This window comes from Carcharhinus amblyrhynchos, chromosome 9 (genome assembly GCF_965287045.1).
Source record: "Carcharhinus amblyrhynchos chromosome 9, sCarAmb.v2.hapA, whole genome shotgun sequence".
Classification (NCBI taxonomy): domain Eukaryota; kingdom Metazoa; phylum Chordata; class Chondrichthyes; order Carcharhiniformes; family Carcharhinidae; genus Carcharhinus; species Carcharhinus amblyrhynchos.
The window spans coordinates 246,891-259,304 of record NC_137332.1 but is presented as its reverse complement, the minus strand read 5'-3'; the positions used below and the strand labels follow the sequence as shown (position 1 = coordinate 259,304).

Here is a 12,414-nt window from a genome sequence, read left to right as displayed (position 1 = left end):
CTGCAATTTCAACATTAGTTTCCTCCAAGGACTGAGGGATACCCTCAATGACTCTAATCCATGAAGAGGGTAATGAACCAGCATTTTGCTAAAAGATATATTCTATATACCAAATGATCCACACAGCTGCCTGAAAACAACTTAACATGAGGCAGAACTCTTAAGAGTATGGATAGGCAAAGAGATCAGGGTATAGAGGGAGACAGGTCACTCAAAGCAGCAATGCAGGTGGAGAAGGTTATCAAGAAGGTGTATGGCATGCTTACCTTCATCGGCCAGGGTACTGAGTTTAAAAATTGGCAAGTCATGTTGCAGCTTGATAGAACCTTAGTTAGGTCACACTTGAATATAGTGTTCGATTTTGGTCACCACACAACCAGGAGGATGTGGAGGCTTTGGAAAGGGTACAGAAAAGGTTTACCAGAATGTTGCCTGGTATGGAGGGCATTAGCTATGATGAGAGATTGGAGAAACTTGTTTTGTTCTCACTGGAGCGACAGAGGTTGAGGGAAGACCTGAGAAGTCTACAAGATTGAGAGGCATGGACAGAGTGGATAGTCAGAAGCTTTTTCCCAGAGTGGAAGAGTCAATTACTAGGGGGCATAGGTTTAAGGTGTGAGGGTAAAAGGTTTAAAGGAGATGTACGAGGCAGATGTTTTACACAAGAGAGTAGTGGGTGCCTGCAATTCATTGCTGGGGGAGGTAGTGGAAGCAGATGCAGTAGTGGCTTTTATGAAGCATCTTGACAAATACATGAATAGGATTGGAATAGAGGGATATGGTCCCCAGAAGGTTAGGGGGGTTTAGTTAAGTTGGGCTGCATGGTCAGTGCAGGCTTGGAGGGCCTGTTCCTGTGCTGTAATTTTCTTTTTTCTTTGTGACAGAAAATTTGGAGACTGATTTCTCAATAATGTGATTTTTCTGTATGAAAACACTCACCAGTTTATATAACGTGTCTGAATTTTGTGCCTCAGTTTGAATTGTTTTTGAAAGCTCTCTCAGAAATATCGATATTTGTGTGCAGAATCCCAATTGCTCTGTCCCTGGAGGCCCTTTGCCTACGCCAGTGAATTCGACTCTGTAACCATATTTATTTCCAATGTTCAAAGACCTGAATGCGAAACAAAAAGTTTTAATTATAGTGTAACAAAAAGTTCTCATTTCTGATCCATTAAAGGTTAACATAGAACGTAGAACATTACATAGAACATAGAACATTACAGCGCAGAACAGGCCCTTCGGCCCACGATGTTGCGCCGACCAGTTATAAAACAATGACCCTCTAACCTAAACCAAACCCTTTCCGTCCATAAACCTATCCACGGATCTCTTAAACGCCCCCAAACTAGGCGCATTTACAACTGCAGCAGGCAGGGCATTCCAATCCCTCACCACCCTCTGGGTAAAGAACCTACCCCTGACATCCGTCCTATAACCACCACCCCTTAATTTAAAGCTATGCCCCCTCGTGCTAGCTTTCTCCATCCGAGGAAAAAGGCTCTCACTGTCCACCCTATCTAAACCTCTAATCATCTTATATGTTTCAATAAGGTCCCCTCGTAGCCGCCTTCTTTCTAACGAAAACAGCCTCAAATCCCTCAGACTCTCCTCATAGGACCTCCCCTCCATACCAGGCAACATCCTGGTAAACCTCCTCTGCACACTCTCCAAAGCCTCCACATCCTTCCCATAATGTGGGGACCAGAACTGCACACAATACTCCCAAGTGCAGCCGCACCAGAGTTTTGTACAGTTGCAACATGACGCTGCAGCTCCTAAATTCAATCCCCCTACCAATAAACGCCAAGACACTGTATGCCTTCCTAACAACCCTATCTACTCGTTTCCCAACTTTCAGGGATCTATGCACACATACACCTAGATCCCTCTGTTCATCCACACTATTCAGAGTCCTACCGTTAGCCCTATACTCTACACATCCGTTATTCCTGCCAAAGTGAATTACCTCACACTTTTCCACATTAAACTCCATTGCACCCAAGCCCATCCTTTCACTGAAACCTTGCACATTGATCAAGGCTAATCCCACTAACCTACACATTTTTGGACATTAAGGGGTACTTTAGGCGGCCAATCCATCTATCCTCTACATCTACGGACTGTGGGAGGAAACTGGAATGTACAAACTCCACACAAACATCCAAGGCTGGAATCAAACTCAGGTCCCTGACATTGTGAGGCAGAAGTGCTAACCACTCTGCTGCAGGGTGGATGTGCAAACTGACATGGCACTGCTACAGGAAGCCTTTTAAGAGGGGGGAACTTAACAGAAACGTAGGTATAATAAGGGAGAGTACAGCCGGAAGGATAGACACAGTTCTCTTCAGCCAAGTTTGGTTAGAAAGGAACTTGCAATTAGAGAGAGAATCCAGTTGTCAGGGTTCATATAGGTACTAGGAAAGTGATACTGCTTAGGGATTATGAGCAACTAGGAGCTTAATTAAGTAGCATAACATTAAAGGGAACAATTATTATTTGAGCCATAAGCAAATTGGTGTAGGGTAAATAAGATTAGAGAGATGAATGTGTGGCTTAGGCCAGTTTAAGAGAAATGGGTTTTGGTTCATGGAGCACTGACGCCAGTACTGGGGAAAGTGGCAACTGTAACTTTGAGATTATCTTCAATTGAATCATGCTGGGACCAGTGTATTTAGGGTGGTGGAGAGGGCTTTAAACTAAATAGTGGGGAAGGAATTGTATGAGATGTGGTAAATCAGGGTAGCAACTTGGGTAAAGATAACCAGAGTGTAGCAGGAAGGGATAGAGAGTACAAACCCAGCAGGACTGGCAACTCAAAATTCCAGGGTATAGAGATTTCAGGTGTGATGGGAGACAGGGTGGAAGAGAGGAAGGCTCATTGCATTATGTAAAGAAACATACAAAGAAAATAGAAGCAGGAGTAGGCCATTCAGCCCTTTGAGCCTGCTTTGCCATTAATTATAATAGAAACACAGAAAATAGGAGGAGGAGGCCATTCAACCCTTCAATTCATTATGGTTATGTCTGATCATAAACCCCACCTTCCCTCATATCCGTTGGGGATATGATCTCCCCCTTCCCCCCATATCCATTGATCCCTTTCGCACCAAGAGTTACATCTAACTGCTTCTTGAAAACATTCAATGTTTTGGCCTCAAACGCTTCCTATGGGAGCAAATTCCACAGGTTCACCACTCTCTGGGTGAAGAAATTTCTCCTCACCTCTGTCCTAAATGGTCTACTGAGTATTCTCAGACTGCGACCCCTAATTCTGGACTCTTCCACCATTGGGAACATCCTTCCTGCATCTACCCTGTCTGGTCCTGTTAGAATTGTATAAGTCTCTGAGATTCCCCTCTCATTCTCCTGAACTCCAGTGAATACGATCCTAACCAACCCAACCTCCCCTCATACATCAGCTCTGCCACCCCAGGAATCAGACTGGTAAACTTTCTTGCACTCCCTCCACAGCAAGAACATCCTTCCTCAGATAACATGACCAAAACTGCAAAATAATATCCATATGTAGCCTCATCAAGGCAATGTATAATTGCAGCAAGACATCTCTGCTCCTGTACTCAATTCCTCTCACAATGAAGCTCAACATACCATTTGCCCTTTTAACTACCTGCTGCATCTTGAGCGACTGGTGTATGAGGTTACCCAGGTCTTGTACATTTCTCTCTCCTAATTTATGGTCAGATAGTAATCTGCCTTCCCATTTTTGCTACCAAAGTGGATAACCTCACATGTACCCACATTTTACTGCATCTGCCATGCAGATGCCCACTCATTCAACTTGTCCAAATCGCACTGAAGCATCTCTGCATCCTCCTCACAGCTCACCCTCCCACTGAGCTTTGTGTCACCTCCAACTTTGGAGATATTACATTTAGTTCCCACATGTAAATCATCAGTATATATAGTGAATAGTGGGGTCCCCAGCACAAATTCCAGCAGTACCCCAGTAGTCGCCACCTGCCATTTGGAAAATGACCCATTTATCCTTACTCTGTTTCCTGTCTATCAATCAGATTTCTATCCATCTCAATAATACTTTCCCTAATCCCTTGTGCTTTCATTTTAACATTAATCTCTTATGTGTTGGCCTTTGTCAAAAACCTTCTGAAAATTCAAATAAATCACATCCACTGGTTCCATCTCTTCAACTCTACTAGTTACTCAAAGAATTCCAGTAGATTTGTCAAGCATGATTTCCTTTCATAGATCCATGCTGACTCCATCTGATCCTGCCACTTCCAAGTGTTTTGCTACAAAATCACTTAGTTAATTTGAGAAAGAAAAAAAAGAGAAATAAAAGAATGACCAGGGTGAGGTTAGGGCTGGTCAAGGATAGTAGTGGGGAACTTGTGCATGGAGTCAGAAGAGATAGGTGAGGTGATGAATGAATACTTTTCTTCAGTGCTTACCAAGGAGAGGGGCCATGTTTTTGAGGCTGAGAGTGTGATACAGGCTGATAAGCTAGAGGACGTAGATGTTCTGAGGGAAGGCGTATTGGTAACTGTGAAAAACCTGAGGTTGATAAGTCCTTGGGCCAGATGGGATACATCCTAGGATTCTTTGAGAGGTAAGGGATGAGATTGCAGAGCCTTTGGCTTTGATCTTTGGGTCCTCGCAGTCCACAGGGATAGTGCAAGAGGACTGGAGAGTGACAAATGTTGTTCTTCTGTTCAAGAAAGAAAACATGAATGACCCTGGTAATTATAGGCCGGTTAGTCTTACTTCAGTGGTCGGTAAATTAATCCTGAGGGACAGGATTTATGACCATTTGGAAAGATGCAGCTTAATCGGGGATAGTCAGCACAGATTTGTGACGGTTAAGTCTTGCCTCACAGATTTGGCTGAATTCTTTAAGGAGGTAACTAAATGTGTAGATGAAGGTAGAACAGTTGATGTCGTATACATGGATTTTAGTAAGGCATTTGATAAGGTTCCCCACAGTAAGCTCATGAAGAAAGTAAGGAGGTGTGGGACAGAGGGAAACTTGGCCGATTGGATAAGTAATTGGCTGTCTCATAGAAGACAGAGTGGTGATGGATGGGAAATTTTCAGACTGGAGACCAGTCACTAGCGGTGTATCACAGGGATCAGTGCTGGGTTCTCTGCTATTTGTGATTTTTATCAATAACTTGGAGGAGGAGACTGAAGGGTGGGTCAGTAAATTTGCTGATGACACCAAGGTTGATGGAGTAGTAGATGAGTTGGAGGGCTGTTGTAGGCTGCAAAGAGACATTGATAGGATGCAGAGCTGGGCTGAAAAGTGGCAGATGGCGTTTAACCCTGATAAGTGCGAGGTGATTCATTTTGGTAGGACAAATTTGAATGCGGATTACAGGGTCAACGGCAGGGTTCTGAGGAATGTGGAGGAACAGAGAGATCTTGGGGTTCATATCCACAGATCTCTGAAGATTGCCACTCAAGTAGATAGAGCCATGAAGAGGGCCTATAACGTGTTAGCGTTTATTAACAGGGGGTTTGAGTTTAAGAGCCGTGGGGTTATGCTGCAACTTAGAGGACCACATTTGGAATACTGTGTGCAGTTCTGGTCATCTCACTATAAGAAGGATGTGGAAGCATTGGAGAGAGTGCAGAGGAGATTTACCAGGATGCTGCCTGGTTTGGAGGGTAGGTCTCATGAGGAAAGATTGAAGGAGCTAGGGTTTTCTTTTTAGAGCAGAGGAGGATGAGAGGCGACTTAATAGAGGTTTATAAGATGATGAGGGGGATAGATAAGAGTGGACGTTCAGAAACTATTTCCTTGAGTGGATGAAGCTGTTATTAGGGGGCATAAGGTTCATGGTGGGAGATATAGGAGGGATGTCCGAGGTAGGTTCTTTACTCAGAGTGGTTGGGGTGTGGAATGGAATGGCTGCTGTGATAGTGGAGTCGGACACTTTAGGGACTTTCAAGTGTTTACTGGATAGACACAGAGCACACCAGAATGGTAGAGAGTGGGATAGCTTGATCTTGGTTTTGGACAAAGCTTGGCACAACATCGAGGATCAAAGGGCCTGTACTATGAATCAGTGGAATTCACTACCATAAAAAGTAGTTGAGGCCAAAATGATGTGAGATTTCAGGATGAAATCAGATATAGTTCTTAGGCCTAAAGGGATCAAGGGATACTTGGGGGGGGGGGGGGGGGGGGTGATCAGAATATTGAATTTGATGATCTGCCACGATCAGAATGAAGGGCAGATCAGGGTCGAAGGGCCGAATGGTTCACTCCTGCTCCTAGATTCTATATTTGCCTGCTGTTCCTGCAAACTAGATTTCTGCGATTCATGCTTGGGGCATCCACCTCCAAACCATTCTGAAGTTTCCCACCATTTAGATAAGAATTTGCCTTCGTATTTTTCCTGCCAAAACGGATAACTTCACACTAATACAAGTTAAACTCCATTTGCCTAATTTTGCCCTATTCACTTAACCTATCCATATCCAATTGTAAACTAGTGTGTCTATAGAAGAAGTAAGTGCCATCTAGAGCTTTCATGTCAGTTGCTGACATATTCACAGGTTCTCTCTTTGCCCCTTCATAGATTTCCCCTGCATGTTCTGCCAAATTCTCTATAATTTACAATAATGGTTTGCTGCACTTACCAAGATTGAAATTCTGCTCTGCTCCATTCAAACCTATGATCCCAGTGTCTGAATCGCATTAATCCTGGAAATAAAGGGTTGAAATCTGAATTTGGAGTTGTAATTACAATGACTGCAGGATTCATATATCCAAACACCACCTCTGGGAACCTCTCCAGTTCAGGTGCATCGAGATGTTCGATTCTGAAATGGAAACAGGCGATAAACAAAGACAGATTAATGAAATGTATTTTTAATGTAGTTTAAGTAATGTATTCTTTAATCCTTCATGCAATGTGAGCATTATTTCAAGGCCAATATTTACTGTTTTTCCCTAGTTGCCCTTGAGAAGGTAGCGGTGAGCCACTTCTTGAACTGCTGAAGTCCATCTGGTGTAGGTACACCCATAGTGCTGTTAGGGAGTGTGTTCCAGAATTTCAACCCAGCAAAAGTGAAGGTTCAGCGATATATTTCTGAGTCAGGGTGGAATATAGTTTGGAGGGAATTTGCAAGTTGGTGGTGCTCCCATCAATCGTGCTGGCTTTGAGCTTCAAAGTAGTAGAGGTTTGGAAGGGGTTGAAGGAGTCTGTACGAGTTGCTGCAGTGCATCCTTTAGGTCAGGGATTTCCAAACTGGGTTCCAAGGCAGGACAGGCTGATCTATGCAACAGAAGGACAGTGAGACAGAGCACAGAGAGTGGAGTGATAGCGGGGCGACAGAAAGAGACAGGAGAGCGGAGCAACAGAAGAGCGGAGTGACAAGGGAGTAAGAGAGAGAGCAGATCAATGGGGGAGCAGAGAGAGCATAAATAGTAGAGCGATGGGAGAAAGAGAGAGAACGGAACGACAGGGGAGCAAGAGAGAGCACAGAAAGCGGAACGACAGGGGAACAAGAGAGAGAGAGTGCAGGCAGCGGATCGACAGGGAGAGCCAGAAAGAGCGCAGAGAGTAGAGCGACGGGGAGAGCAGAGAGAGCGCAGAGAGCGGAAGAACTGGGGAGCGAGAGAGGGCACAGAGAGCAGAGCGACAGGGAGCAAGAGAGAGCGTAGAGTGGAGCGATGGGAACAGCCGAGAGAGTGCAGAGAGTGGAGTGACGGGGACAGCAGAGAGCACGCAGAGAACCAAGCGACAGGGAGAGCACAGAGAGTGCAGTGACAGGGAATGTGAGCGAGCACAAAGAGTGGAACAATAGAGGAATGAGAGAGAGGGCAGAGAGCAGAGCAACAGGGGAATGAGAGATAGCACAGAGCGTGGAGTGATGGGGAGCAAGAGAAAGCGCAGAGGGTGGAGTGACTGTGAGCAAGAGAGAGCTTAGAGAATGGAATGATGGGCAGAGGAAGAGAGCATAGAGAGTGGGTGACAGGGGAGTGAGAGAGAGCAGAGACTGAAGCAACGGTGAAGAGAGACAGAGTGCAGGGAGTGAGAGAGAGCGCAGAGAATGGAGCAACAGGGGAGCGAGAGAGCACAGAATGTGGAGTAACAGTGAGTGAGAGAGAGCGCAGAGAGTGGCACAATTGGGAGAGCAGAGAGCGAAGTAACAGGGAGTGCGATGGGAAGAGCAGACAGAGCAATAGGGAGCGAGCAAGAGTGCAGAGAGCGGACCGATGAGGAGACCAGAGAGAGCACGAAGTGGAGCAATAAAGAGAGCAGAGAGAGTACAGAGAGCGGCGAGAGCCCAGAAAGTAGAGTAATGGGGAGAGCAGAGCAATGGGGAGAACAGAGAGTGAGTGGAGTGAGCCCAGAGAGTGGAGCAACAGTGAGAGTAGAGAGAGAGAGAGAGACAGAGAGAGATAGAGTGGAGTAACGGGGAGCAAGAGAACAATGGAGAGAGCGGCGGGGAGAGTGAAGCAATGCGGAATTTGAAAATGGTGGTGGATACCGGGGCAATCATCACTGGGAACCAACTTACCATTACTCACAGGATGCGGTCCAACAACTGAAGTTGGAAAACACTGTGGCCAGGTTAGTCATTTATTCGGGAGAGGCACTTCTAATCGAAGGGTTTAAGTTACGGTAGCTTACGGAAACAGTCTGCCCAACTCCACTTGTCATCATATTCAGACAAGGACCAATTCTGATGGGAGGGACTGGCTCCAATATATCAAGTTGAACTGAATGGAGATAATTAATTGAATGAGGGAGGACAACATAAAGTCATCTGAAGATATCCTGAGGTTTTCCAAGATGAACTAGGAAAAATAAAGGGACTCCTGGTTAAGATAAATGTAGACCCTTAAGCCATGCCAAAATAGTAAATGGCAACATTAGCCGCTTCTTCCTTGTTGGAAAAGGCAGAAGCAGAATTTGATCACTTTGAAATCTAGGTATCAGAAAACTAGTGCAACTAGGCCAACTCTATCGTTCCTGTCCAGAAACCAGACAAGTCAGTCTGCATTAGTGAGGATTACAAACGGTCGATCAATCGAGCAGCAAAATGAGTCTGATATCCCATATCCAAAATGAGTATCTATACACCAAATTAGCTGGCAGTTTTAATGTTTCCTAAGCAAGATAGGAGTCACACTTAACTTGCAGCATGAGTCACCCTGAAGGTATGTCACTACCAACACTCACAAGGGCTTGTGTACCTGGCTACCATGTGGAAATGATGTGGGGATAGCAGCGTTGGACTGGGGTAAACACAGTAAGAAATCTCACAACACCAGGTTAAAGTCCAACAGGTTTATTTGTAGCAAATGCCAGTAGCTTTCGGAACTGACTGTTCCTTCGTCAGGTGGGTGGGTGTTCTGATCACAAACAGGGCATATAAAAACACAAACTCAATTTACATGATTAATCATTGGAATGAGAGTCTTTATAGCTAATCGAGTCTTAAAGGTACAGACAATGTGAGTGGAGAGAGCATTAAGCAATGGTCAAAAAGATGTGTATTGTTTCCAGACAGGACAGTTAGTGAGATATTGCAAGTCCAGGCAAGTCATGGGGGTTACAGATAGTGTGACATGAACCCAAGATCCCAGTTGAGGCTGTCCTCATGTGTGCGGAACTTGGCTATCAGTTTCTGCTCAGCGACTCTGCACTGTCGTGTGTTGTGAAGGCCACCTTGGAGAACACTTACCCAAAGATCAGAGGCCGATTGCCCGTGACGACTAAAGTGTTCGCCAACAAGAGGAGAACAGTCTTGCCTAGTGATTGTCTAGCGGTGTTCATTCATCCATTGTTGTAGCGTCTGCATGGTCTCACCGATGTGCCACGCCTCGGGACATACTTTCCTGCAGCGTATCAGGTAGACAACGTTGGCTGAGTTGCAAGAGTATGTACCGTGTACCTAGTGGATGGCGTTCTCACGTGAGATGGTGGCATCCGTGTCAACGAACCGGCATGTCTTGCAGAGGTTGCTGTGGCAGGGTAAACATCATGCTGAACAGTGTGGGCGCGAGCACACAGCCATATTTGACGCCACTAGTGACTGGGAATGCTGAGAGGATTCTTTGCCATCCAGTCCTCTGGCCATCATGGAACTGGTGTACCATCTGAATAAATTTGGGGGGGCAGCCGAACTTTGATATGATTCTCCACAGGCCTTGTCGGCTGACAGTGTCGAAGGCTTTCGTGAGGTCAACAAACATAGGAACATAGAACATTACAGTGCAGTACAGGCCCTTCGGCCCTCGATGTTGTGCCGACCAGTGGAACCAATCTAATGACCCTCTAACTTAAACTACTCCAATGTTATCCATATGCCTATCCACTGACCACTTGAACGCCCTTAAAGTTGGCAAGCATCCCCCACGATGATGGCATTGCTGCAACTGCCCCAGTACTCAACACCGACAACCGCCAGTTTCCAGATGCAATTTTACAATTCATCAGCTTCATCCTGGACCACAATGTCTTCACCTTCAACAACCAGTTCTTCATCCAGACACATGGAACAGCCATGGGAACCAAATTCACACCTCAATATGCCGACATCTTCTTGCACAGGTTTGAACAAGACTTCGTCACCACACAGGACCTTCAACTGATGCTATATACTAGATACATCAATGACATTTTCTTCCTTTGGACTCATGGTGAACAATCACAAACAATTATATATCGACATTAACAATTTCCATCCCACCATCAGACTCATTATGGGCTACTTTCCAGAACCGGTTACATTCTTGGGCACACGGATCGCCATTAAGGACGGTCACCTCAGTACCTCACTGTACCGTAAGCCCACGGATAACCTCACGATGCTCCTTCTCCAGCTTCCACCCCAAACACGTTAAAGAAGCCATGCCCCACGGACAAGCCTTCCGTATACACAGGATCTGCTCAGATGAGGAGGATCGCAACAGACACCTCCAGACGCTGAAAGATGCCCTCATAAGAACAGGATATGACGCTTGACTCATCGATCGACAGTTCCGACACGCCACAGCAAACAACATAGAACACTACAGCGCAGTACAGGCCCTTCGACCCTCGATGTTGCGCCGACCAGTGGAACCAATCTAATGACCCTCTAACCTAAACTAGTCCAATATTATCCATATGTCTATCCAATGACCATTTGAATGCCCTTAAAGTTGACGAGTCCACTATTGCTGCAGGCAGGGTATTCCACGCCCTTACAACCCTCTGAGTAAAGAACCTACCTCTGACATTTGTCCGATAAAACCGCACCGACCTCCTCACAAGACAAACATGGCACACGGTGGACAGAGTACCCTTTGTCGTCCAGTACTTCCCTGGAGTGGAGAAGCTACATCTTCTCCGTAGCCTTCAATAACTTGCCAAGGCCGTTCCCACACCCCAACTTCTTGCCTTCAAACAGACCATTGTCCGCAGCAAACTACCCAGCCTTCAGGAGAACAGTGACCACGGCACCACACAACCCTGCCACAGCAACCTCTGCAAGACATACTGGATCATCAACACGGATGCCATCATCTCACATGAGAATACCATCCACCAGGTACACGATACATACTCTTGCAACTCAGCCAACATTGTCTAGAAAAGAATGGTTTGATAGAGCAGATGCAGCACAGATTCGTTAAGGGGAAGTCGTGTTTTGACGAATTTATTGGATTTCTATGAGGATGTGACTAGTGCAGTAGACAGAGGGGAACCAGTGGATGTGGTGTTTATAGATTTCCAAAAGGCGTTTGATAAGGTGCCTCATAAAAGGTTGCTACAGAAGGTTAGGGTGCAGGGAGTTGGGGGTAAGGTGTTAGCATGGATAGAGGTTTGGCTGTCTCATAGGAAGCAGAGAGTTGGTATTAATGGGTGCTGTTCTGATTGGCGGTTGGTGACTAGTGGAGTGCTGCAGGGATCGGTGCTGGAGCCTCAGCTATTTACCATTTATATAGACGATCTGGAGGAGGGGGCTGAGTAGAAGGGTGACGAAATTTGCTGATGACACGAAGATGAGTGGAAAAGCAAATTGTGTGGAAGGTGCAGGAAGTCTGCAGAGGGATCTGGATAGGCTAAGCGAGTGGGCGAGGACCTGGCAGATGGAGTATAATGTTGGCAAGTGTGAGGTTATCCACTTTGGCAGAAATAATAATAGGAGGGATTATTATTTAAAAGGCAAAAAGCTGCAGCATGCTACAGTGCAGAGGGACCTGGGGGTCCTTGTGCACGAGTTGCAAAAACCCAGCCTGCAGGGGCAGCAGGTGATCAAGAAGGCGAATGGGATGTTGGCCTTTATAGCGAGGGGGATAGAATATAAAAGCAGGGAGGTTTTGCTGCAACTGTACAGGGTACTGGTGAGGCCGCAACTGGAGTACTGTGTGCAGGTTTGGTCACCGCATTTGCGAAAGGATGTGTGGAGGGAGTACAGAGAAGGTTTATC

At 45.8% G+C, this 12,414-nt stretch overlaps 1 protein-coding gene across 7 annotated transcripts in view; it reads right to left on the bottom strand.

Moving 5' to 3' along the window:
* The window catches only part of henmt1 (HEN methyltransferase 1), a 74,428-nt gene that overhangs the window by 26,056 nt on the left and 35,958 nt on the right, over positions 1 to 12,414 (bottom strand). For all 7 annotated transcript variants that reach the window (XM_080195059.1, XM_080195058.1, XM_080195062.1 and 4 more), the window contains 2 exons: positions 6,625 to 6,807; positions 940 to 1,111 (listed from right to left, as the gene is read on the bottom strand). In XM_080195059.1, coding sequence (XP_080051185.1) covers positions 940 to 1,111; positions 6,625 to 6,807 — 355 coding nt within the window. The remainder of the gene's footprint in view (positions 1 to 939; positions 1,112 to 6,624; positions 6,808 to 12,414) is intronic.